The sequence below is a fragment of the Callorhinchus milii genome, unplaced genomic scaffold (assembly GCF_018977255.1).
Source record: "Callorhinchus milii isolate IMCB2004 unplaced genomic scaffold, IMCB_Cmil_1.0 Scaffold3, whole genome shotgun sequence".
Taxonomy (NCBI): domain Eukaryota; kingdom Metazoa; phylum Chordata; class Chondrichthyes; order Chimaeriformes; family Callorhinchidae; genus Callorhinchus; species Callorhinchus milii.
Window position 1 is genome coordinate 58,317,768 of NW_024704744.1, and position 24,412 is coordinate 58,342,179.

The 24,412-nt window shown below is 39.9% G+C and overlaps 2 protein-coding genes across 3 annotated transcripts in view; both read left to right on the top strand.

The window, feature by feature from the left end:
* Nucleotides 1–1,936, top strand: part of lyst (lysosomal trafficking regulator) — a 93,930-nt gene extending 91,994 nt beyond the window's left edge. The window contains exons 52-53 of the mRNA XM_042333115.1: nt 314–385; nt 571–1,936. Of these exons, the coding sequence (XP_042189049.1) occupies nt 314–385; nt 571–709 (211 nt within the window). The 3' untranslated portion in view covers nt 710–1,936. The remainder of the gene's footprint in view (nt 1–313; nt 386–570) is intronic.
* Nucleotides 1,937–6,488: 4,552 nt separating this feature from the next.
* On the top strand, nt 6,489–24,060 carry LOC103178878 (guanine nucleotide-binding protein G(I)/G(S)/G(O) subunit gamma-4). 2 transcript variants are annotated; one of them, XM_007893842.2, is made up of 4 exons: nt 6,489–6,794; nt 15,275–15,381; nt 18,361–18,468; nt 23,384–24,060. In XM_007893842.2, the coding sequence occupies exons 3-4, from the start codon at nt 18,382–18,384 to the stop codon at nt 23,510–23,512; spliced, it is 216 nt and encodes a 71-aa protein (XP_007892033.1). In that variant the 5' UTR covers nt 6,489–6,794; nt 15,275–15,381; nt 18,361–18,381; the 3' UTR covers nt 23,513–24,060. The 2 variants fall into 2 exon arrangements, with proteins under 2 accessions (XP_007892033.1, XP_007892032.1); XM_007893841.2 differs by lacking the exon at nt 15,275–15,381.
* The last annotated feature ends 352 nt before the right edge of the window (nt 24,061–24,412 follow it).

The following is a 24,412-nucleotide window of genomic DNA, read 5'->3' on the forward strand; positions in this document are numbered from 1 at the left end:
GCATTGCATCTTAGGATTGGGCCACTTGATTTAGAAGTACTTGCTAACTATTAGATAAACAACATGTAAAGAGCAATAAAGTCTCTTTTCAATCGGCTAAAAACATGAGCTAAAGATTTTGATGAAAATGTTGCCATGCAGCAATTGTTAACACAGAAAGTTTTTAAATACATTAATACTCATATTTTCATCTGTAGACTCACAGGATTCTATTATGCTGTTGTGACGTGTTTATGTATTTTTATAATTCAGAAAATGTTAAACGTTCAATGTGGACATTCAACTAAATTAAAACTTTGTCCCTGTCCATCAGACTGTGGAGTACATGGGACCTGAAGCCTGTTCGAGAAATTACCTTCTCAAAGTCAAACCGACCTATTGTAAGGTAAGATTCGTCCTACCACTAACCTAACTGCAAAGATTGTACTGATTGAAACTGGTTTGTCACTTCGCCGGTGGCTAGATTCTAACAGCTTGATTACACTAATCAAGCCTAAGTTGAATATCTGAATTAAACATTTTTATTCAGTGAAATATGGCTTTTGTAATTTCTTTTCTTCTGTACTTTAGCCTCACATTCTCTTGTGATGGTCATCATCTATATACAGCGAACAGTGATGGGACTGTGATAGCCTGGTGTCGTAAGGACCAACAGCGGATGAAGCTGCCTATGTTTTACTCCTTCCTAAGCAATTACGCTGCTGGTTAAAGACTAACATTTGGATTCGGACCAGTCACTGTGCATGTACACAAGCCTCCACTGCACTTAGGGGATACGTGCAGAAGATGGGCAACACCCCCAGAATGAAATGTCGCCCTCTAAATATAGATCCTCTACAAACCAATGCCTGTATTGCATTAGCCAGCTTTCCCCAGTTTGCAGAGCAAAATGAAAGATTGCAACATATCGGATCAGCAGTTTTCATCATTGCAGTGGGCTGCAAGTGTGCATTTAAAATATTCCTGTTAACAGGAATCATTACTTTGTTGCATATGCAGTTTATAGTTCTTCAAATTCAGCTTAGTTATTCAGCAAAGTAAAACTCATTTATACAGATACTAATTATAATGTAAATTATGCAAATTTGTGACTCTTCAGAGTGCAATATTTTCTATTCCAAAATGACATTGAGGTATGCAATATAATGAACAGAAGACCACAAGGTCCATGAGCTACAGGAATGAAGGAACCAATTACTTAACGAAGCATGGAAGAGCAATGAGGAAGCACCTTAAATGATATTTGTGCACACAGTATCTTATCTTTGACTGCCTTGAATGTTTACACTTCATCTTTGCAAGTGCTGCCATCTCATACATTTCTTCAAAATGTATTCTGTCTTCGTACTATTTTGATGAAGATAATTTCATGCCGATTACCTTTATTGCAAGTTATTGAGCAGACCTCAAAATTCAAGTTGAGTATTGAAGTGGTCTGTGTTTATTAGGTTGCATGAAAGAATATTGTATCGTCTTAAAGTGAGCAGGGAGTGAGAGTTTTCCAATAAAAAATTATGTTGATTAAAATGATAATGTTAATTAGGTTTTTCAGAATCATCCAGTTAACCTACAAGTATGGGGTTACCTGAATAATTCTTTATTCAAATAAAGGGCAAATGTTTTCACCTTTAAGATTACAAGTGTTTGTTCTTCCTCTGAATATGGCCTTAAAGGCACTGTTCTTAACTCTTATTTAACTGGTAAAAAACGTGCATTTGCAAGTGATTGATCACTCCTCTGGAAAAACTAGTTTTGTTAATTTCTTTGGTATATAAATACTTAGCCTAACATGTGATTTAAATCAATTTAAAAAGTCACAAAACCAGTGTTGTTTCCTCAGAATTTGAGTAAACAATTGTCTTTTGTACTCGCGTATCTGTAAAACAAAGTGTGTGTGATGACTATTTGAACATTAAATTAATTATAACCTGTGAAACTCTTTTTTTAAATCAGTTTTGTTTCATTGATTCTAAGTGACTGATATGAAGCTGTCTTTATATTCTCATCAAATATTGAGAATGTATTTGAGGTGATCATTCTAATGCAATAATACATTGAGAACTAGTAATGAGAATCTTTCAGGGTTGCTGAACCAAATGGTTAAACCTTGATTCCATTTATAAAGCATTTTTAAAATATAGCATGGAACATGATTGTGCAGTGCCATGGAATAGAAAATTCAGGTTTAATCCACGTTCAAAAAAGATACTGATCTCAGCTGCTCTGTTGTTTAAGTATTGAAAGGAGATAAAGTTCTCTCACAAAAATGAAGAGATATAAGAACATAATGACAATTTTGTGCACTGAATAGTAACTGTCTCAGTACATACAGGTAAATGCCTGGGAGTGGATATCCTGCCAGTCTTTTGGAGATATTGTATACAGCCTGATACAACCAGTAAGAGTCGAGAAGAGAGCTTAGAGCTTTGGGGGATGTGAGCAGTGACGGAGTGAGGGTAGAGAGTTAGCAAGTAAATATGCTCTCAAAAAAATGTAATTTGTACTACCAAAGCTTTACTTCACAATCTTTGGAGTAGAGTTTAGCCACATAATAACAACTTGCATTTATACAGTGCCCTCCACGTAGAGTAGCATCTCAGAGCACTTAACAGTGGCGGAGCCTGACTCCGAGGCTGTGGTGGGGGGAAGTGGCTGTAAGCACAGTCAAAGAGGAAGGTTTTCGTGGGGGGGACTGGGAAAAAGGGGAGAGGGGGGGCAAGGCGGTGGGACTGAGAGAGAATGTTCCAGAGGTTCGGAGCGTAGTGACTGAAACCGCAACCTCCGATGGTGGGGCAGAGGGTGCGAGGGACGAGCAGAAGGCCGGTGCCAGTTGAGCGGAGGGGCCGAGTGGTGAGTGTGGAGGTCGGAGAAATAGGGAGCTGCTAAGGAGTGAAGGGATTTGAACACGAGTATGAGGATCTTGGAAGTCAATCTGTTCAGTGATGGGGAGCCAGTGGAGCCTGGCCAGAACTGGTGAGATGTGGGTAAGGTGTTTGGACTGGATAAGTATGCGGGTGGCAGAGTTCTGAATGAGCTGGATCTTTTGAATAATGGAGCTGGGGGAGACCATTGAGGAGTGCGTTTTGAGTAATCCAGGTGGGAGGTGACAAACATGCACAAAGGTTTCAGCTGCATTTGGGGTAAGATACGGTCAGAGGTGGACAATGTGGAGGTGGTAGAAGTCGGTCCTGGTCAGGAACCGGATGTGGGGGAGGAAGGACAGCTGGGGGTTGAACTGGGTGCCTAGATTGTGCAAGGTGAGTCAGAGCCCAGGGATGTTGAGGAGTTCAGATCTGCAGGAGTGAAGACGCTGACGGGAGCCAAGGAGTATGGCTTCCATCTTGTCCACAGCGGCAGGAAGTTTGCCCTCATCCAGGCCCAGATGTCTGCCAGACAAGCTGATAGAACATTGGGGGACCTGGAGTAGATTCTGGAGGAGGCAAAGTAGATTCTTGTGGCTTCAACTATACCCTTTCCGGTAAGTCATTTTAACTGTTGATTTGTGTAAAGAAAACTTTCCCTTGAAAATTTCCCTATGTTTGAGGTGGTGGGGGTTTGTGGGGGGGAAGTACTCCCAAGACATTGATGATGACCATCCATCCAGCCTAGCTTGTTGGCAGGACTTTCTGGGGCAGACCAGCCACTGAAGGCATGGATTCTTCCCACTCAGAATCTGTTAACCTTGACAATGCTGACAGGGTCCCGGCTCGACAAGCAGCAGGGAATTTACCAGATAGTGCTCACAATGGCACTTTACACAGTTTTAGCTGAATAAATTCCAGCTGAACCCCAGTGAAGCTCTAGGGACCCAGACATTGGTTCTTACCATCAGTCTCTAGAATTAGGTAAATGGGGTACATCACATCCCTCCAGGTAAGCAGGGTGTGCACACTCCATTTCAAACAGGGACATTTTAATATGTAGATGGCACGTATATGTCAAGTCTATTTTGGATACTTGTTAGCATGGCGATTGGTTTCCTCACGTGTCAGATACTCAACTGACAAAAAAAAAACTTTTCACGAGCAACAGAATCGGAGGATGTGAATATCCTGGCGAAATAAGAATCACCCACTTTTGAGAAAATTTAGATGAAATCAGAGAATAATATTAGTGAACTAAACCAATATTATCATTGCAATAACAATGTTTGTCAATTCATTGTCAATTTAATTAGTGCCCCTAATTATGGTTCAACTCTTTAAATTTTCCCCATGTTTCATGGCAATGGGGACCCAATCAAGGCTGTTGAGGCACCGGAGTATATTTACGCCTCCTCTTACAGCTACCCTCTGTTTGGATCACTTTGATCAGTTACTAATGTATGTTGATGTCTTACCCTTGACGCACACTGACATTAACTTATCAATAAAATCTCTCAGGTGTTACTCTACCAAAGACCTTTTGGAAGACGAGCTACGTTATGTCGTTCACTTTCTACTACCCATCTGGGATTTTACCTCTTCAAAAAGGTCAGGTTGACAACCATGATCTGCCCCTTGTGAAGCCATGTTATTTATATATAGATAATCTTCTGCTTTATTCCACAATCTTTGTCTCTTTCAAACTTACCATTAGTTTCATTTAAATTGCTGTGCACAATTGGTTGCCGCGTTTCGCCCACAAAATACAGTCAATATACTTAACAATATATTCTGTGAAGCGCTTTGAGACATCTCAACGGTGTGATAAGCAGCTGTATCAAATGCAAGGATTATTATCATTTTGGAACCTTATTTATGTTGGAATGGCTTCTTAGGAAATGAAATGTGAAAAGAAAAAGAGATGTGCTGAAAAGAAAGGAAGAACTTGGATTTTTATAGCACTTTGTGGCATTGAAATTCCTCAAAAGCTTTTCACAGATAATTTCTCTCAAGTGCAATGAAAATTTTTGTAGGCAAACACAGCACCCACTTGCACAAGCAGTCTTGCAAACAGCCATGAGGTGAATATCATCAAATTAATATGGAGGTAAAGTGAAGAGAAATAAAAGAGTTGTAAATGTATTTAGGTGAGAATAGATATTTTTAGACTTATTGGGTTACTTACTGCACTGGATCATTGTCACTATGGCACCACTTGAAAAGGCTTGAAGAGTAGTTGTTGTTTGCGGTACAAATTTGAAATATACTGTAATTATTCCCCAATCTTTCTTTTAAACAAAAATAAATTGAGAGAACAGAAAGTTTTCTTTGTTTTGCAGATTGTTGAGTGATCCTGGTTCTAAGGCATGAAAGATATTTTGAAACATGAGAACTTCTTGTTCTTGGACTGCTTATCGTTTTATCCTGGGCAGCGGTGCGGAAATTGGGACACTCACTGACCCAGGAAAAGCTCAATAATTGACTTAGTTTCACTCAGGCTTCAGTACCTCATCGCTTTAAGGGGAATTAGCCAATTCCTCATTCTGCTCTTAACTTTACGTCCAGTGACTCAGCTTGTTGCAGTCTTGGTTTGCAAGCTTTGTTTACTATACTATTCTTTTTTCATCTAGGGCTGTGTGATTTAGTATTTTTCTTATGGTGTTTTGATGTGAATCAAAGCACATCTCTCTGTGTCCACTTTATTTCTCTTGTGTTTCCACTCGGGCAAGGTGAGGTCGAACAGAAGCCATCAACACAACGGTAATCTTTGACTGCAGAGTGGGCAATAGCTGTTCTGGGTTCAGCTGGGTTAATTCATTACCTCTCCACTCAGCAGCTTGACCCACTTTTTTTTCATGTGCAGTCAGTCTGAAACCGAATATGCCTGCTACATTGTCACTTATCCCAGATGATCAATTAAACCAGCTCTCACCTGACTTTAGACAGAAAAATTTGCAGTTGAACAGTGGTTAGTCTGAAATTACTGTGTAATTAAAAAAATGCAACATTTTATTAAACCACCCTGTAAAAAAAAATGCTAGAAACATTATGGGGGGTGGGGAGATCACTAAATATGGAAAGGAAAGAAATAATTTTATTTTGAAAGCCTGTGTTAAAGACAAGGTGGCTGATGGAATGTAAGGAAAGGGGTAACAGATTACCTACACATACCAGGCATTCGTAACTACTGTATTATGTGCTGCATCCAGTTTCGTGTCCAGATTGGTTCACTTTGTATAAAAAATGTATTTCAGCCACACCTGCTTCAAACAGAAACCTACATGAAAACCAAGAAGGCCACAAAGCAGTTGTGATAGCGTCATTCACAATGCACTTATAATGCAGTTAATGTAAAGAGCCAATTCATTCTCAGAAGGGAGCACTATAGCCCTTTATACAAATAATCCTGCCAATATCTTTGTTCTTGGTATTCTGCATATGCTGCCAAAGAACAGATGCCTCACTTCCACTGTGCATACAGCACTTAAAATAATAAAAGCTTTCACCAGAATGACTGACCTCACATTTGCGGTGCACAAGCACAAGGCACCCCTCTTTTGAAGCCACATTTGGAATATTCTCTGATGTGGTTTTCCCCCTACTTGAAAGGATCTTACTGCATCTTCTTGTTCATCAGAAGCTGGTCAAGATTGGTCTCAAAATACTCCGAAAGGGCCAATAAGGCTGTAGAGCGAGTGAGAAAAAACTGCACTTCCAGAATATTTTGCTTTTATTTACAGCAGAGAGCAGCATGTTGCTGTGAAACAGAAAATGTCCATTCCCATGTCTGAGAAATTCTGAATAGATGGGGCCTGATGGACTGCAGTTTGCAGGGTATTGATGTCATTTCTAAAGATCAACGCTGCTTTAGAACTTTCTGTTTGAGGAACAGCAGTTTGGGGAACAAAAACCTCCTCACCAGAAACCCGGGTAAGTTATTTCTTAAAGAAAAGCCATTGACTAATATCTGCTGTGTTGCTGGTTTATCTTCTTGTCCAATATTGCTGTTTCTCAGCCTATCTGAGAGCAGCAATGCGCAGATTACCTTAAATAAATCCTGTTTTCATTCATTCCAAACCTTACACGGTAGGAGATATTTCAGAATCATTTTAAATTGGGTGGGAGGGGGAGTCGCAAACTATTGAAATTCTTGCTTCATTTCCCATCAGTTTTCAAATGCATCATAAAATCTAGTATTAACTAATGGTTATCAGGCAAATGTGCATGATTTTTTTGAAAAATGCTCATTTTCTCATTGGAAAAAACAGATGTGGAGATCTGGGGAAGTGATGAGATTTTTGGTGGACATTTTATCTGCACATTGAACAACTTCTGTTTTCTTGTGTTTGAGATTCTCAAGTATTGGAAATGCTGCTGTCCTTTCCATTATCAGCTTCAGCATTACGTTTATTCTCACGCTATTATTGTAGCATTATCGTATTTATTGATATAATTGAATAAATTCAACAGAAGGTAGTCGGGATCAATTGAAGCTGTGTTGGGAGTAAAGACATTTAAAATGCTTTAATGTAAATGCTCAGTTTGTTTGCTTTTAAATAACTGTGAATTTTCTGCTTGTCCGATCGATTGATGTCAATGTTGGCGAGTGAAATATTTACCCAGTGTTAGCACCCACCCAGTGTTGGCAACTGTGACATCCTGGACCAGTATGGCACAGTCAGATGCAGATTAAAGCTCTCTACTCTGCACAATAAACTGCCTTTCTCAACCTCATAAAAGCACTCCCTTCTGAACCAATAGATCTTTTCCCAGTTTCCATACCAACCAGACCTGTGGCCTCTGTGAATGGATTGCTGTTATTACTGCCAAATTATAAGCACTTTTGTGCTGCGAACCCACACCCACTGGGAACTGGGTTGAGACCGTACAAACTCATCCACGGCACCCTCACAGATGCCAGGCAGGGAAGCCCTTCAGTCAGTGAGGAACTCCATTTAAACCCAGCTCTCAGGCTATTAACCTAGTATTTCCTTCAATACTTGGGCAGAATATTATTTGCTTCCCTAATTTTTAATATTTACCACAGCAAGGAAGTATGATACACAGCTTCAGTTCTAAGTGCATTTTAACAGTAGTTATAATTTAATGATGGAACCAACAAAACATGCTTTTTTAATGATTAAATTCATACACAGATCTTTATAATATCTCCACACCTATAAAGGTTATTTATTTAACCGGATTTATGTTAAATTTGTACTCGTTTTGTTTAAGGCAGAGTAACTTTACCTTTCTATTTTCCCCTGTATTTATCTGGAGGTGTTCAAATAGCACCTTTGTAACAATATGAACAGGAATTGTGCTTATTGAGGTTCATGTAATAAATTGTACCAGTCTGCAGCTTTAACAGTTAGTTTAATAGGTAATTTTAAATCATAAGCTAATCATATGATCTTGAATCATAAGCTAGCAATGATCGAGATTTGTTTATTACCCTTTTGGTATGGTTTTGTCTTTCTTGTTGTTCCCTCCTGCATGATGCATATTATCCAATTATTCAGATCAAAGTTTCTATTGGCTAAGAGCAGACATTCAGATTGAGGAATGATTATAGGATCCATTCCATTTTTAGTTCTTTGTTATATTTTCTCCACTCCCTCATGCCCTGACAAAGATGATGGATGACTTGCTCCCTGTCACAGGATGATGATGCTGTGAAGCACTACTGTAAGATGAACAGAAGCTGGACGATACACCGTGTCGTGACTTGTTGGGTTCCCCGTGTCCTCCCACTCTGATGTTGTGTATTGATGTTCTTGCCTGCTGGGCCACCAGGTTGATTGATTTCTGCCTTGCCCCGTTTATTACCCATCATCCAATCATATCTGAAGACTTTCCTCTTCCACTATGCCAACCTCCCTATTCTCCCCGCTCAGCATCAAACTATACCATTGTTAAGCGCTCCAACAGTACCCGTGTGAAGGCCATTATATAAATGCAAGTTGCTGTTGTTGGTTTACAAAATACAGTATATATATAAAGGTCAGAAGTTCTTACATGCGCATAGGGCATCTTATTTTACTTTTCTTCTGGATCTGCCAAAACCCGATCAGGAGTTTGCATTTCTGTTCATTGTAAAAAATATGTGATGTATGGCAAAGTGTTATTATCACAGATACGTTTTTACAAAAGGCAAGTTTGCAATAGTGAGCGGTTTGTTGTTTGAAAGAATTCAGTTGTGAGAATGGAAGTAGCTCTTCCTCCCATTACTTCCAATCTCGTTCATTCCTTATCCCCTGCACTGCCTGTTTCTAGTTTCTACTCTTCATTCACAAACACAAACTGCTTTAAGCACTCCAAGATGCTACCCCACATAAAGGTGCTATATAAATGCAAATTGTTGTTCTTTGTCTGTTTACTCCTGTGTTGGCCCAATAAACTATTTAAATATTCTGGACTCGTGTCCAATCTTTACACTCACCCTTCCTCTGATACCATTCATTGCCAATTCCAGATTTTATGCTCATAAACTCTTTACTGCTCATAAGTCCTTCTATACTAATATCCCTCACCGCCTCTTCTTCCCAGATAGTGCCCTTCAAATCAACATCCATGGCAAGCTATGCAATTTTAGCTGGTTAGACTCCAACAGTACCCAGCGCCCAAGCCTCTTGCCAACCTGCGCCTAATACTTTCCGGATTTAGGTAAGCAGGATGCGTCCCTCCAGGGAGAGAGTGTACATTCCATTCCAAGAGAGGGCCCAGCAGTGTGAGGAGGGAACTGAGTGAGGTGGAACAGAGTGAGAATTCTGTTAAGGAATTTGGTGAGAGTGGGAATTCGGTGCAGAAGGGGAAAAGAGGTGTATAATTATAAAATATGTAATAGCTATTAAAAAAAAATATCTGGGAATATGACAGGGCAGCTGAGACCAGTTGAATGCACAATGTGTGCCATGTGGGAACTCCAGGATGCTTTGTGTGCCCTGGACAAACACGTTTGTAGGAAATGCCTCCGTCTGCTCGAGCTTGAACTCAGGGTTTCTGAGCTTGAGGAGAGGCTGGTGTCACAGCATAGCATACGGGAGGCTGAAGAGTTCATGGATCAAACATTTCAGGAGGTGGTCACCCCATGGTCACAAAGGTTCAGAAGGAGAACGAGTGGGTGCTCACCCAGCATGGTAGAAAGAGGGGACGGGCAGTGCAGAAATCCCTTGAGAGTGTAGTACTAGAAACCGGTTCTCTGTACTGAATTCCAGTCAGGAGGATGACACCTCTGGGGAGGGGAGTCAAACGAAAATGGATGCATAGGAGGACACAGGGAAAATATCAATACAATTGTCATTGGGGACACAAGGAGTAGACAGGCATTCCTGCAACCAAAGACATGGCATGTTGCCTCCCTGGTGCCAGGGTTGAAGACATCATGGTGTGGGTGCAAAACATTCTACAGGGGGAAGAAGAACATCCAGAAGTCGTGGTCCATATTGGTTTTCATGATGTAGGGAAAAAAGGGCTGAGATCCTACAAGGAGAGTATCTGAAGCTAGGGGAAAAGCTAAAGAGTAGGACCTCAAAGGTGGTGATTTCTGGATTATTCCCAGTGCCTTGTGCAAGTGAGTATCAAAACAGCAGGATCAAACACATGAATGCATGGCTTGAGGAATGGTGCAGAAAAGAGGGCTTCAGGTTCCTGAATCACTGGGACCAGTTCTGGGGCAGGTGGGACCTGTACAAGGTGGATGGGTTACACCTGAACAAGGCTGGGACCAATCTCCTCACAGGGAGGTTAACTGGTGCTGTGGGGAAGGGTTTAAACTAATTTTGAGGTGGGAAGGGAATCGGGATGTAGCATTAGAGAGGACAAACAAGTTACATAGAAGGCTGGGGAGGCGAATAGCAATGTAATGAGTAATTCCCCAAAAAAGGGATTAGACGAGGGAGAAATGCAGAGCAAACTCAGTCACTCTTGGAGTGCATGTGCACGTGGAGTGCATGTCTGACAAACCTGATAGTTTTTTGATGAAGTAACGGAGAGGATGGATGAAGCAGACTGCAAATGGACTTGGACCATGAAGTTTAATGTGGAGAAATGTGAAATGATGCATTTTGGAAGGAAGATTGAGGAGAGGCAATATAAGCTGATGGTACAATCTTAAAGGGGGTGAAGGAACAGAGAGACCTGGGTGTTCACACAAGCAAATCTTTGAAGGTGGCAGGACAGGTAGATAAAGCTGTTTAAAAAAAAAAAGCATACTGGATACTAGGCTTTATAAATAGGGGCATAGAATACCAAAGTCAGGAAGTTATGATGAACCTTTATAAAACAAGGTTATGCCTCAGCTACAGTACTGTGTTCAGTTCTGGGCACCACACCTTAGGAAGGATGTCAAGGCCTTGGAGAGGGTGCAACGGAGGTTTACCAGGATGGTACCAGGAATGAGGGACTTCAGTTATCAGGAGAAGCTAGAGAAGCTGGGATTATTCTCCTTGTAGCAGAGAAGGTTAAGAGGAGACTTGATAGAAGTTTTCAAAATCATGAGTTTTCAAAAAATTGATAGGGTGAACAAGGAGAAACTATTTCTACTGGTGGGTGGGGCGGTAACCCGAGGACACCAATTTAAAATAGTTGTCAAAAGAAATCGAGGGGAGATGAGAAATTTTTTTACATAACGAGTTGTTCAGCTCTGGAATGCATTGCCTGAAAGGGCAGTGAAAGCTGATTCGATAACAACCTTTAAGAGAGAAGTAGATAATTATTTGGGTAGGACAAGTTTGCAGGGAGGGAGTGGGATTGAATTGGATAGCTCTTTTCAAAGAGTTGGCACAGACATGATGGGCCTCCTCTATTGTATGTGTAGCGAGATGCATGGAATTCTCACTTTGGTTTGGATAAGCATAGTAATGGATTTCCGCATGTGTCCCACACCCAGCTGACCAAAAAAAAAAACACCAGAAATAGATGACGACTGCAGAAGAGACATTCAGTGGTCAAAAGTGTTCACCCAGAATGGTAGGAATGCCAGTGCAGCAGACGTGTAGTATAATAAAGACCTTGAGTACTTGGCAAGATTCAAATTAGAATTGTGTTGTATGTATCTGTTGGGCCCCACAATTGACGATATTGGTTCTCATCAAGGCTTTCAGCTTCTGTACTGTTCTGCGGTTGATACAAGTACATTAGTGATCACTTGCTACTGATCTCATAAAAACAGAAGTTCAGCCCCCCTGAGCCTGTTCCAACATTCTCTAAGATCATGGCTGATTTGTACCTCAACTCCAATTACCTTTGGCCCATATCTCTTAATACTCTGACCTAAAAAATATTTACCCAGTTCAGTCTTGAAAATGTGAATGGTGGTTTATAGCTGTTATCTGAGAGATTAAGCATCTTGAGCAAATTTGTGAATCAGAGACAATTAGTGAACTTTGGAAAGGAGAATCCTAACTTGCAGGCTATATTTTTAAATACGATCTGCCTGGATTTCCTATAGGCAAACTGGGAGATTGTTGGCCAGGACACTGGGAGAAGCTTCCCTTCTCTTTTTTGAATACAGCCAAAGGCTCTTTAATGTCCACGTGAACAGGCAGAATCGACCTTGGTTTAACGTCTCAACCAAAAGACAGCACCTCCAACAATGTAGCACACTCTCAGCAATGTGTTGGAGAGTCAGCAGAGACCGTATGAGTCTTGATAGTGGACTTAAACCCACAACCTTCTGATTCAGAGACAATTCTCAGAGCGACCACATTCTGTTCCCTCTTACTGTAATATAATGTGGCAGCTCTGACAATTTTCAGCCGTGTTTGGACGCTATAGGTATTCAGAAGTCCATGTTTCTTTGTTTGTTTTGTCCAAACATAATGTATATGGATGAATATGTTGCTTTTAATAATGAAAAATAAAAGCCACAGGAAACAACAAGTTACACTTACGTTTGCTGTTAGTGAGCTTTTGAGGAAAAGAACAATGAAACACAGAATTCCTGCCACATTAAAGGCTATCTTTATGCAGTTGCCTCATGCTTATTTGGGAATTGTATTGAAATTGCCCAGCCTGGTTTGTGTCAAATGCCAGCAGATTTTGAGATTTTATTAATAATACAACAATATTTGCATTTGATATTGTTCTTTTCATGTTAGGAGGATGCCTCAAAGGACTTAACAGGTTTCTCTGTAAAGTGTAGTGATCTAGTGACTATTCTGGAGGCAAACATGGCAGCCAATTTACGCACTGCAATGTCCCACAAAAAGCCATGAAGTGGATGAATATTTTATCTAGGGAATTGTTGGTTGCAAGGTAAAAATCCCTTCTCATTTTGAGCAGTGCCATGGGATCTTTAACGTCCACCTAAATGGGCAGGCGCAACCTTGGTTTATTTCATTTGAAGGACAGCACTTCTGACAATGCGGCATATCTCTACTGTATTGGATTGTCAGTCTAGGTCATTTGAGTTCGAAGTCCTGATGTGGGGTTTGAACCCACAATCTTCTGACTCAAGAGGAGAGAAAGTGCGTCCAACTGAGCAGGGCTGACATCCGATCTTAATTCAAAACTAACTCACAGAGGTGAATGGACTGTATTCAAAACATGTGACGTGTCACCCAATCTTCGTTCTGTGTTTCTGAGATAACAGATCAATCTGAGAATGTCAAATGCATTGACATGCACTTCCCAGCTGTGTCTGCAGTTGCTCGAAGGATTGTGTTTGCCCAACAGATAGTTCAATACCTTTTGACTTTTTGTCATCTCTACTGAGATGTAATATTGTATTGCCAGGCTTCAGTGATTGACTTATTAGAGAGTGGAAGAATCCAGTTTCCACAGAAGTGTACAACATACAACAAAGAGATCAATTTAGATGAGCACAATTGCAACAGTGAGTGGGGATGTATTTAAGCTTCAGATTCAGTACATGCAGGACCACCTTGATCAAAGGACAATTATCCAGATACAGTCTATCTACAATTTAATAACTATTATTTATGTAACATTAAAAAAGATAATTAAATAGTTTTAACTATTCTACTTACATAAAAGTGGTAAATGAATGTAAACGAGTGACCATTTAGCTGTGCTAGCTGCTGTAAAATAACTAGGTTACATTACCATTATTACATTTGAGCAATCCTCAGCAAGAAATCAACACACAATGTATTTTGAGCAGAATGCTTGACATGCTGATTATCATAAAAGGAATAGAACAAAAACTAATGGAAGACTTCAGCAGAGCTGCACGCCCAGAAAGCAATTTTTCATCAGTACTCAGCTTCCCTGCGGTGCTAATTGCTTCTCCTTACTTAAGAGAACCAAAGACAGATGTTTCCTTTGAAATTGTTGCTTCATGTTTGAAATAATCTTTGACAGTAATTATTAAATCTCTAGTCACCGATGTGGAGAGGGCTGAGAAATGTGAAGATAACAGAAACTTGCACATTAGATACAGTGAAAAGGTGTATTACATTCCAGACACAGGAATTTCCATCCAAATGTGGAACTCCGTTTGAGTTGGATATCACAGTGATGGGTTACTGCATCTGTCAGATTCCCAGCTGACCAAAACAAATATGAAAGTGCCTTGCTACATCTTAAATTCAAAATCAATTTTGTTTAAAAAAAAATCATTCTGGTCCAATAAATGGGAAAACCATAACTGACTAGTTAATTATTACAAAGAAGCATTTCTAAAATTGATCCAGGTAAAATTGCTGTCACAAATGGCTGTCAGGCTTGCTTACACAAGTAGCCAGAACAATCATCAGTAATTGTCTTTGAAGTGCTTTGACACAGTTGGACATGATGAGGCACTATAAAAATGCAAGTTGTTTTTCTCTTCAGCCATCTCCAAAGGACAGATACAAAACGTCATTCCTCTATAAGAAGTTTCTCATCAGCATTCAAAGCACTCAGCAGGAATCCCTGATTACATCAGAACACTGAGTGGGTTGAATGCTATGATGAGGATTTTGAGAAGTACAAGTATATATATATATTTAAATGCAAATTATATTTTTAGGGGGACGAAGGATTTTTCAGTTACAGGCTCCAATAGCTCACCAAACTGCCTAATGTTCATGTGTTTGAGTCGTATCTGGGCTACACAATCGTGAAAGAGTATCAAAGCCAAAACCCTCTCCTGTCCCACACGCAATGTCTTTGTGAACTCTTTGCAAAAGAAGTCACTGCGTAGCAATCAGGAGTGGGAACGAACCCTGAATGTTTTTTCTCCTCGTACTTTTCTAGCTCAGGGGCAGTGAGAGTAATTGCAACACCCCTAGCCCCACTCCAGCTGTGACCAGCTAATTCAGCACAGAGCTGGGATATCCGGAGTCTTTCCTACTGAATTTCAACTGGACAGTTACTTTACAAACTGAGCCAGCAAGGGAATATTAGCCTTGTTTTTCACCTACTTTCCCTAATTTTACTTCCCTTTTCTCTTCTCTTGGAGACAGACTTATGTTGGGTGAAATTCGACAGATGGTGATTGCGTTCTTTTTCCTCATCCATTTGTGAACCGAGTGTCATTTGTAGCATCCTACTCCACCCTGTTTGAGACCAGGTAATTCACTGTTGACCAGGAATCAACGCTTTGAGTTTGTATTACTTTCTGCTTCTCCTTTCCTGTTTTAAGTGATCTGCTTCACAAACCACTACCTGACCATAAAAGCAGACAAATGACTTGATTCCCAGCCCTTTTTCACTGCTCTTGTTTTACCATTTACAGTGGGCTGACTGTCTCAGTCTCTGAGGGAAAGCACTTTTCTTCCAGTCAACTGCCAGCACGTGGGAAAGGAGGAGTACCTCGATTTGTCAAAACGCAAAGGCTAAGGGCCCTAAATTAATGAATTTGCAGGATAAGAAGTTTATGCCACCTAAGAAAACTTAAAATGTAGGATTGGAGATCTGAGTGTTTACAGAGATAGAGATATAAATCTAACCAAGACATGATACCTTGCAGTTATCAGAACAAAAGCATCAATTGTAGAAAGGCATGTACTCAAATTCTATTGTGGATTTTGATGTTACTGCGGATACCGAGGACTGAGCACTATGGGTGCTCTGATGTACTCTCAGCTACATTAAGCAGCCACAGGTTATATGTTCTGATTTCTCGAGTGGATCATTGTTGAAATTTATGTCCTATAAGTGTGCAAAGGTACAGCGTTCTGTTGTTCCATCAATTCCACCTGCTACACTAATGAATGGAATTTGAATTACTATTTTATGATTGAGAAATCCACTTGTAACTATATATTCTGGGTGTACTACTCATTCAGAACATTTACATAACACATTGTGATTTGTCTGCCAGTTATCATATCCTGGTCAGATTATAGCAGAATTGGAATGGAAGAGGCTAAGTGCTCAAGGCTCTTAAGAGGGTTATTGTTTTACTATTCTCTGGCTACTGTAATTTGATACATCAGGATGGGCAGGTTATTATTCGGTGCCCATAAAGAGAGGGTAAATGACTAGCAGGCCGTACCTTACTACCTTACTCGGAGCGTAAGGTAGAAATGATTACAATTTATATTATAGTTTACATAAATGTTTACTGTGGTCATTTGAGGCTCCATTGTCATTGTTTTTCAAAGATAAAGAAACACCACAAACTCATTACAATAGATCAAGTGATGTATACGGCTGTAGCACAGGAATGTACAAGTCCAGGGAAAAAAACACTTCAGTCCATCTGGACAGTCCCAAAGTGGAGGGGAACAATTCCTCCACAACTCCTCATTATTTTCAATTGATTTATTTGCCAAGTAGCTATCTAATTCCCTCTTGAATCTGCTGACACAATCTGCCTTCACTACCTCCCTGGGCACCTCATTCACATATGCGTGAAGTAATTAATTCTGTACTCATGATCATGTGTTGCATTGGGATCTACTCTCTGCTCTATTTTTAAACAAAAAAATCCTATCAGAATTCAAGACTGACAAAACAGCTGTGACCATTACCTATTGGATTGACAGGAATGTCATCCAGCTGGCCATTCGCAATGTGTAAGTCTGGATGTTAATTATTGTCAAACTTTACAACTTTGAAGAACATCAAAGCTGAGCCCAATCCGTTCTGTGCCCAAGGACCACATGTGCAGTTCGTTTAGCCGGGTTTACAACATAGCCGTCAGGACTAAGACCCTGGCTCAGTCCCGGGATCCATTACTGTAAAGCGCTCTGAGACGTCGTCCGGCGTGGAGGGCACTATATAAATCCAAGTTGTTATTGTTGTTGATTTATTTTCCTCCCCAATCCAGATTTTTTATTTATTTGTGAGCAGGGTTAAGCCCCACTCACCCTTCCCACACCCCAGTGAATCGAATTAGACCCAATTGCGTTCCTCAAACAGGAATCCCCCAGACAGCTCTTTCCCCACCAAGTAATCCAGGTCCCAAATCGTCAAAGGACGATGCAAACTCGATTCCTTTTGTCATGACCACCCAAGCAAGCGACTGGATGGGCTTTCTCGCCCAGGAAAAGCCATAGGGCTCAAGATAGTTCTCTATTCTTTTTGTGAGGGCGGATCAAATTCCTCAGATCGGGCCTTTCACAGTCCCGATCCCAGCCGACAATCAAGACCTTCCTGGTCTGTATGGATAAGTTTCCTGGAGCTCAGTGGTTAGCGCACTTGCCTCGCAAGCGAGACCTGGGTTCGATTCCCGTCAGGGCGAAATGTTGGGCAAGTTTCCTTACTCCACACACCTCTGTTTACCTAGCAGTAAGTAGGAACCCGGTTGTTAGACGGTTGGCGGATCACTTTTCCGGGGGTAATAATTCCTTCAAAAAAAATCATAATAAATTAGTCACTTCAATCCACGACTGTTTGTGGGGACACTGTTGTGAGAAATTGACTGCCGTGTTTCGCCCACAAAATATACAGTCAACTCACTTTATAGTAGATTCTGTGAAGCGCTTTGAGACGTCTCAATGACGTGGTAAGGCGCTATGTCAAATTCAAGAATTATTATTAAGTTTCACAATGAGCCATTGGAGAACAGATAGTTGATGATGTTTGTAGATTATTCAATATTGTGTACCATTTGAGTTACCACCTGTACAGATGCTTTGGCATTATTCAGATAAATATCCCGTTTATTATGAGTCTCATTAGTTCCTGTTGTCTCTCCATACGTATAAAAATCTGAATTCCTTAAGACACTGGCAAGTACTCGATTGAAAGTACATCTAGATAGGATTTAGGGCAATAGGTGAGTTGTTACTCTGGGGAAATATCAGTGGTTTCCAGACATTAGAGAGATTTTGCAATAACCAACAAGACAGGATTTATTAAAATAAGCATCTGCTCAGCAGTGCTGAAAACAGCTACAAGATCATTAAGAATTGAGTTACATTTGTATGTATCACGAGAAGAAAGAGACTTTCAGCACTAACGGTCTGGGCAGAGTTCAAACCCAAGTCACAGGGAAGGGGCAAGTCTGAGGAATTAGTAATTTTAGGGAAATGTTTTGTTAGACTGTAGGTTATTTTTTCATTGTTGATGTTAGTTTCACTATGTTTGGTTTGATTTAAAGGTTTACAGAGCGAGAGTAAAGATGTCTAACAACAGCACAGCCAGCATATCACAGGCCAGGAAAGCAGTGGAGCAGCTGAAGATGGAAGCTTGCATGGACAGAATAAAGGTAACCATAACTATTTTAGTTTTGTGTCAGCTTCTGCTACAAACATACTTCAAATGCAGTTGTTTAATTGATATACCACTGGTATTGTGAGATCTATCATCTCACAGTATAAACTGTAGATTCCACAAAGCTCAGGATATTGCTGAGATACTTTTAATTGAAATATTTGTGTTTGTAATAGAAATACAGCATAACGTGCAAAAGCCTCTAGAGTGGGTTATGTACATGCATGGCTGATAAAAGATGCTGCTGTACAACAAACAGCACCCACAGTTTGTCTGAGCTGATTAAACCAATGATATTTATTTCCACCTTTTTAGGGCAACCAAGGGTGCTGGCCCCTTGATGTCCACATCCTGAGACACAGTAAAAAATGCTCCACAGGACATCACTGATTCCAAAACATGATATTTGTAATAAGAGTGACTTATACTGTTTAGTTGAAGAGTGTTGTACTGAAACACAAGAAATCTGTATCATATAAATACTTCTGGAGAATTTTCCTTAAAGAAGTTTACGATATTCAGCATGTAATTCTCTCCTGACAATTAAAGGTGCCTTTTTTAAGATGTTTATCAGTCTCACACTATATTATAGCATTTAAACTGACTGGTAAACGTGATGCATCCTGAAAATCCGAAGAGTTGATTTTCATATGATGTAGGAACTATGAGTCATTTCTACATTGCTAGTCTTAATTACAGAGTGGAGGGTATTAACACAGATATCTGCACGAAGGAGACGAGTTTCCTGAATTGTAAATGTCTTGGGAATCCCCTGATTGACTACAAGAGAATAAAAGATTAAGAGCTGTTCAGTCATTGCTGACTAAACTGCTGCATACGTTCAAGCATGAGAATTAAGAGGACTAGAGCTGTATTCAATGACAGGGTTACTTGAGACCAAAGACGGTTAAATTTCAAGACAGGAGGTCGCTCATCTCAACCTGAAAAAGATGGAGTTCGTCCTAGTTTACTATAGACTTGCCGCTCCTCCATTCAATGTCCAGGAATTCGAAAATACTAAAGATGAGGATGAAATTAAGCAAAGGAGTAAATTGGCTACGGTCACCTTCCCCTTCCCCCGGCTCGGTATCGGGCTCCACCATTGTTAAGCGCTCCTAGACACCATCTGGCATGAAGGGCGCTGTATAAATGCAAGTTGCTGCTGTTGAAAATGATGATAGTAGGTGGGGGAATATTTAAGGAAATTCAATAAAATACAGAGAGGTAAAGGTATAGGAAACACTAGGAAGTCACTCCTACACAAATATCATGTTAGACCGTAATGCCCTTTGATGTTGCCTACAAAATATACAGTCACTGCACGTTACAGTAAATCCTGAGAAGCGTTTGGAGACTGATGTAAAAGGAGCTATATCAAGTGCAAGGATTATGTTTTATTATGTGTTAATTACTGCACCAATAATACATTGAGGATTGCAATGTTAACCTTGGAAAAGTTCCTGGAAAAGTGAGTAATTTTGTACCCACAGGAATCTTGTTAGACATTAAATAAATAATCTGCTCTACCTTGTGATACCGGGGTTATACCAAAGAGCAACATCAAGCATTGAAAATAACCGTCTAGCTCCGCTTCGACTGTATTCCATACATCTATGCCAACATTCATGTGTTGCCAGAGCTGAGATTCATGCTGTTCCTCTTTTGCCTGATGTCCAGTGCCAGAAACGGTACATTATTAAAAGACAGGTTTACCTCAACATCTGTGATGTAGCTTTCATTCTCTCTCCCCATAGAGACGTTTCTGTCTATTAGATATCTACCAACAGCAGAATGATTGAAATCCAAAAATTACCATGAAGGAGATCAGGTAGCTGAAATTTGGAGTAGTTTATTTAGCATAAGTCACCTGCTCCTCCATGTGTGATTTGTGTATAATACATAGGCTGTGATTGCAATTCATTGGAACATTTGCTTAATTATACTCCAGTATAATTGTGTCTGATGAGACAGGAGGTCAGAGGGTATGATGTGGCACAGGGCTCATCTAATGTGATCTACACATTTCCAATGCCTGCCCTATTAGTGGTTGATGCTGGGGTTCAGTAAGTACAGCTGTACAGAAACTCTAAAAAAAACTGTCAGACAGAAGCAATTTCACCTTGCTCATCCCTGTGGAAATAAATCACAGCATTTTTATTTTCCCAGGTGATGATGTTAATACCTACACATAATCATTTTGAAGCAAATTTTGTGAATCCCTCTGTAAAAGTCTCTATTCTCATATTGTTTTAAATGAGCAAAATATTAATTTTTAATACAAATATGTGCTGACTTTCCAGGCATAATTTATTTCAAGTCATGCTGGAGAATGGTAAAGGGGGAATTTAGATGAAAACTGCTGAAAGAGTGTATGCAGTGTATTTTGGGGCTCATAGTTTTTAATAAAGCCCTTCTATACTCTGGGAAATACAACTGCCTGCTCTCCACGTCATTGCCTTCTGTCTGATACTGTGAACTGCTTAACAATACAGTATAAATTTACATTTATATAGTATCTTTCACCTCGGGAGGATGTCCCATGGCGCTTAACATTAATGGCTTGAACATATTTAACAGATACAGATAATTAAATGATTGTTCTCATGTTGCATCTTCTGACATTACTAGATGTGATCTGGATTTGCAAGACATTTCGTAGAATAATATTTTTAATTTTTCAAAAGCTTCTATTCAAAAGAATTAGATTAATCTGGATTTCTCCAATCCGAATTTCTCCAAAGAATGTACAGATGGCATTTAATGTGAGGTTTCTGTTGTTTGTGATGCTGGAGAGCTACAGTTAACCAGAGGCAATTTTGGAAAGTCATAGGAGGGAAAATATAACATGGGCAACCATTCATGTTTAGTTCTTTAAGAGATCAATTCAGAATAGAACAGCAGTGAATTTAGTGATTATTCCAAGGCTCCCTTGGATGTCATGACAGTAAAAAAATAAAAAATTGTTTGAATATTATCAATACCTGTCAAACAAGCTCATTAATCTTATCCACCTATTTAATGTGAGGCTGGCTGCTATGTGCCCAGACACCTTAACATAATTGTATAACCCAGAAAACACAGCTCCTAGGGCTGAATAAACATTTACAATTGCTTTTAGTCTAATTTTGAAATTCTTGAAAAGAGCATCAAGTAAATTAATAAACATATTTTGCACATTACCAGAATACACTAGACAGAACCTTAACATCGCCTGATGCTCTGACTCACTGCTGTTAGCTGATGTATTTTTATGATATGATGATGCTGTCAGGAATACTGTTTGCCTGGTGATATTGCAAAAAGAACCGTATCTTCTCAAATAAATGACTGGATGCAATGGTTTTAATAATAAAGCTTTTCTACTGTCGCCAAAGCTTACAAAGTAATTATAGCTTGCCTCACAGGAATACTGGCAGGCTATCTGGCTGCAATCTACTTGCATTGTTAATTGAAACATTATTATTTGCGATTCTGACAGATGTGTAGCTATCACTACATTTTCGAGCGCAGCAGCATTGGGTTTTGATTTCTCCCACTTATCTATTAGGAGTTGACTTCTTGTGCAAGATGTATTTCTTTCTCCATGGCTGTACTGCGTACAATTTCCTCATACTGATCTTAAGCTGTGGATGAGGAATATTTCACTGACTTGGACTTGGAAAAGGAAGGTTTTTAGACGGGACTTGAAAAAGGGGAGAGAGGGGGTAAGGCGGAGGGACTGAAGGAGAGTGTTCAGGGTGTAATGGCTGAATGTGCAACCTCCAATGGTGGAGCGGAGGGCGTGAGGGACAATCAGGAGGCCGGTGCCAGTCGAGCGGAGGTGCTGAATGGTGGATTGGGGAGTGAGGAGGTCAGAGAGGTAGGGAGATGCCGGGGAGTAAAGCGATTTTAATTTCCTGGCACCTAAAGAAAATGAAGACCAGCTAAGTTAGACTTAAATCTAATCTAATCTAATTTCTCCCTTCCTCCTCTCTCATTCAAAGTGTTTGTGATCAATTTATTTTCCTACTAGTGTATAGTTTCATGGGTGGTATTTAACCCAAGTGGCTATTTTGATAGGTGAGCCTTGACAGTGAGTCTTAACAGATTATTCGACTGTGGGGGTGGGACAGGGTGGGGGCTGAACCCCAGCACTCTTCTCATCTGACTTGCATACACTCACACTCTCTCTATCTCTCACTCACGCTCTCTCAAGCTCCTTCAGAGGATTCTGAGTGGTATTCAGGGCTGAGACCCTGCCTGATTGAATCCCCTCCCACCTAACCCAGACCGCCAAGGCCAATTGAGTGCCCCATCTAATATTTTTCTGCGCCATTAACAGGAATGGTGGGTGAAACTGTTTGTAAATCTAGGCAGGTAGAGCTTGTGACTTGTATTAATTGAAGGTGCTGATCCATTCTATCCTGCTCAGTAGTCCTGGGTGCTACTTGGCTACTGCTAACCCATAATGCTACCACTAACAATTTCATTTCAGCTTGTTACATATCTAAAAATGTTTGTCTTCAGCTCAGTTGCTTTGGATTAAATGTGTAATTATGATTATGCCCCCTGCATTACACTTGTGATATTGCTTGTTGAACACAGATTTTCGAATTATTTTCTCACTTCTGGGCTAATCAATCTACCATGAGCTTGTTTCACACTCCATTTTCATGCACTCAAAATCCTCAGAATAAATATCTGAATTATTTCACCTGTTCTTACTTATCCAGTAAATATTAAAGTTATTAAATATTATTGTACATTGTGCTCTGATACCATTCTATACTTTTTATCAGTCATGTTGAAAATATTCAGGGTGTTATTGTGTGGGGTGCTGTAGTTGTTCAGCTATTTGACTCCTTTTCCCAAGCGCAGTTGCCTCCTTGGAAACTGCTGGTAATTAGTGATGTTTCTTTGATCCTATCTAGGTATCCAAGGCTGCAGCAGATCTGATGGCATATTGTGACGCCCATGTCAGGGACGACCCGCTTATTACCCCAGTGCCTGCCTCCGAGAACCCATTCAGAGAGAAAAAGTTCTTCTGTGCCATTCTCTGACATCTGCGTTGATCTTCAGAGTAAAAGAGAGAAGCTCTGTGTCCAAGTGCAAACCACGGGCTTTGGAAGTGCTACTAGTGCATGCAGTAATTATTGTTCCAAACCTAGGGAAAAGAACTGTACTGAGTGTTTTACGTTGATCATAGTTTTGACAGTTTCTGAGCACAGCCTTGTATCAGTCGCACAATCACAGAGAATTCAATGGTGGATTAATTTTTTTAAACAAACAAAATAGCTATTTAGATGACTCTTTTTCTAACTGGACTGTTTGATGTTTTGTATGTACATATATAAAAGCACAATCTAGTTGTGGGGCTAGTTGAAGGAGAATAAACATCAAATGAGTGTGGTCCCTTTTGTAAACACAGGATAATGCAGTGAAAGACCAATTAGATTTATCCAATCAAAATAGATTATGAACAATAAGTATGCATGAAGAAACATTAAACTTTTATGAAACATTTGCTTTAACATGAACAATAATAGTTCAGGCCAAAAACAACTCATTTTTATAAAAAATCTAATTTTGCTCTCTTAATAATAAAATAATAATCTTCGCATTTGATATAGCGCTTTTCACATCTTCTAGTCATCTCAAAGCACTTCACAGAATATACTGTAAAGTGAATTTACTGTATGTTTTGTGGGTGAAACGCCCACAAAATTCATAAGATGAAACTTAGCCACACTAAAAACACCAGAAAACAATCAATGTTTCTGAGATAAATTGTTATGGATGCATGTCTGAAATATCATTTCTATATATTAAAAAAAAGTGTAGCTGAAGTATATTCTGCATTGATGTTAGTTCTCTGACTCCAAGCCGAGTGGTGAGCCTGGGCTATGCTAATTGAGCCGCAATGAACAGCAAGTTTGTTGGAGAGGTAGGAGAGCAGGAAG

Excerpts from the sequence above, each read along its gene's own strand:
- LOC103178878 (XM_007893842.2), top strand. The coding sequence starts at position 18,382 with ATGTCTAACAACAGCACAGCCAGCATATCACAGGCCAGGAAAGCAGTG. Across the intron at positions 18,469-23,383 it reads CTTGCATGGACAGAATAAAG|GTATCCAAGGCTGCAGCAGA; the intron begins GTAACCATAACT and ends GATCCTATCTAG.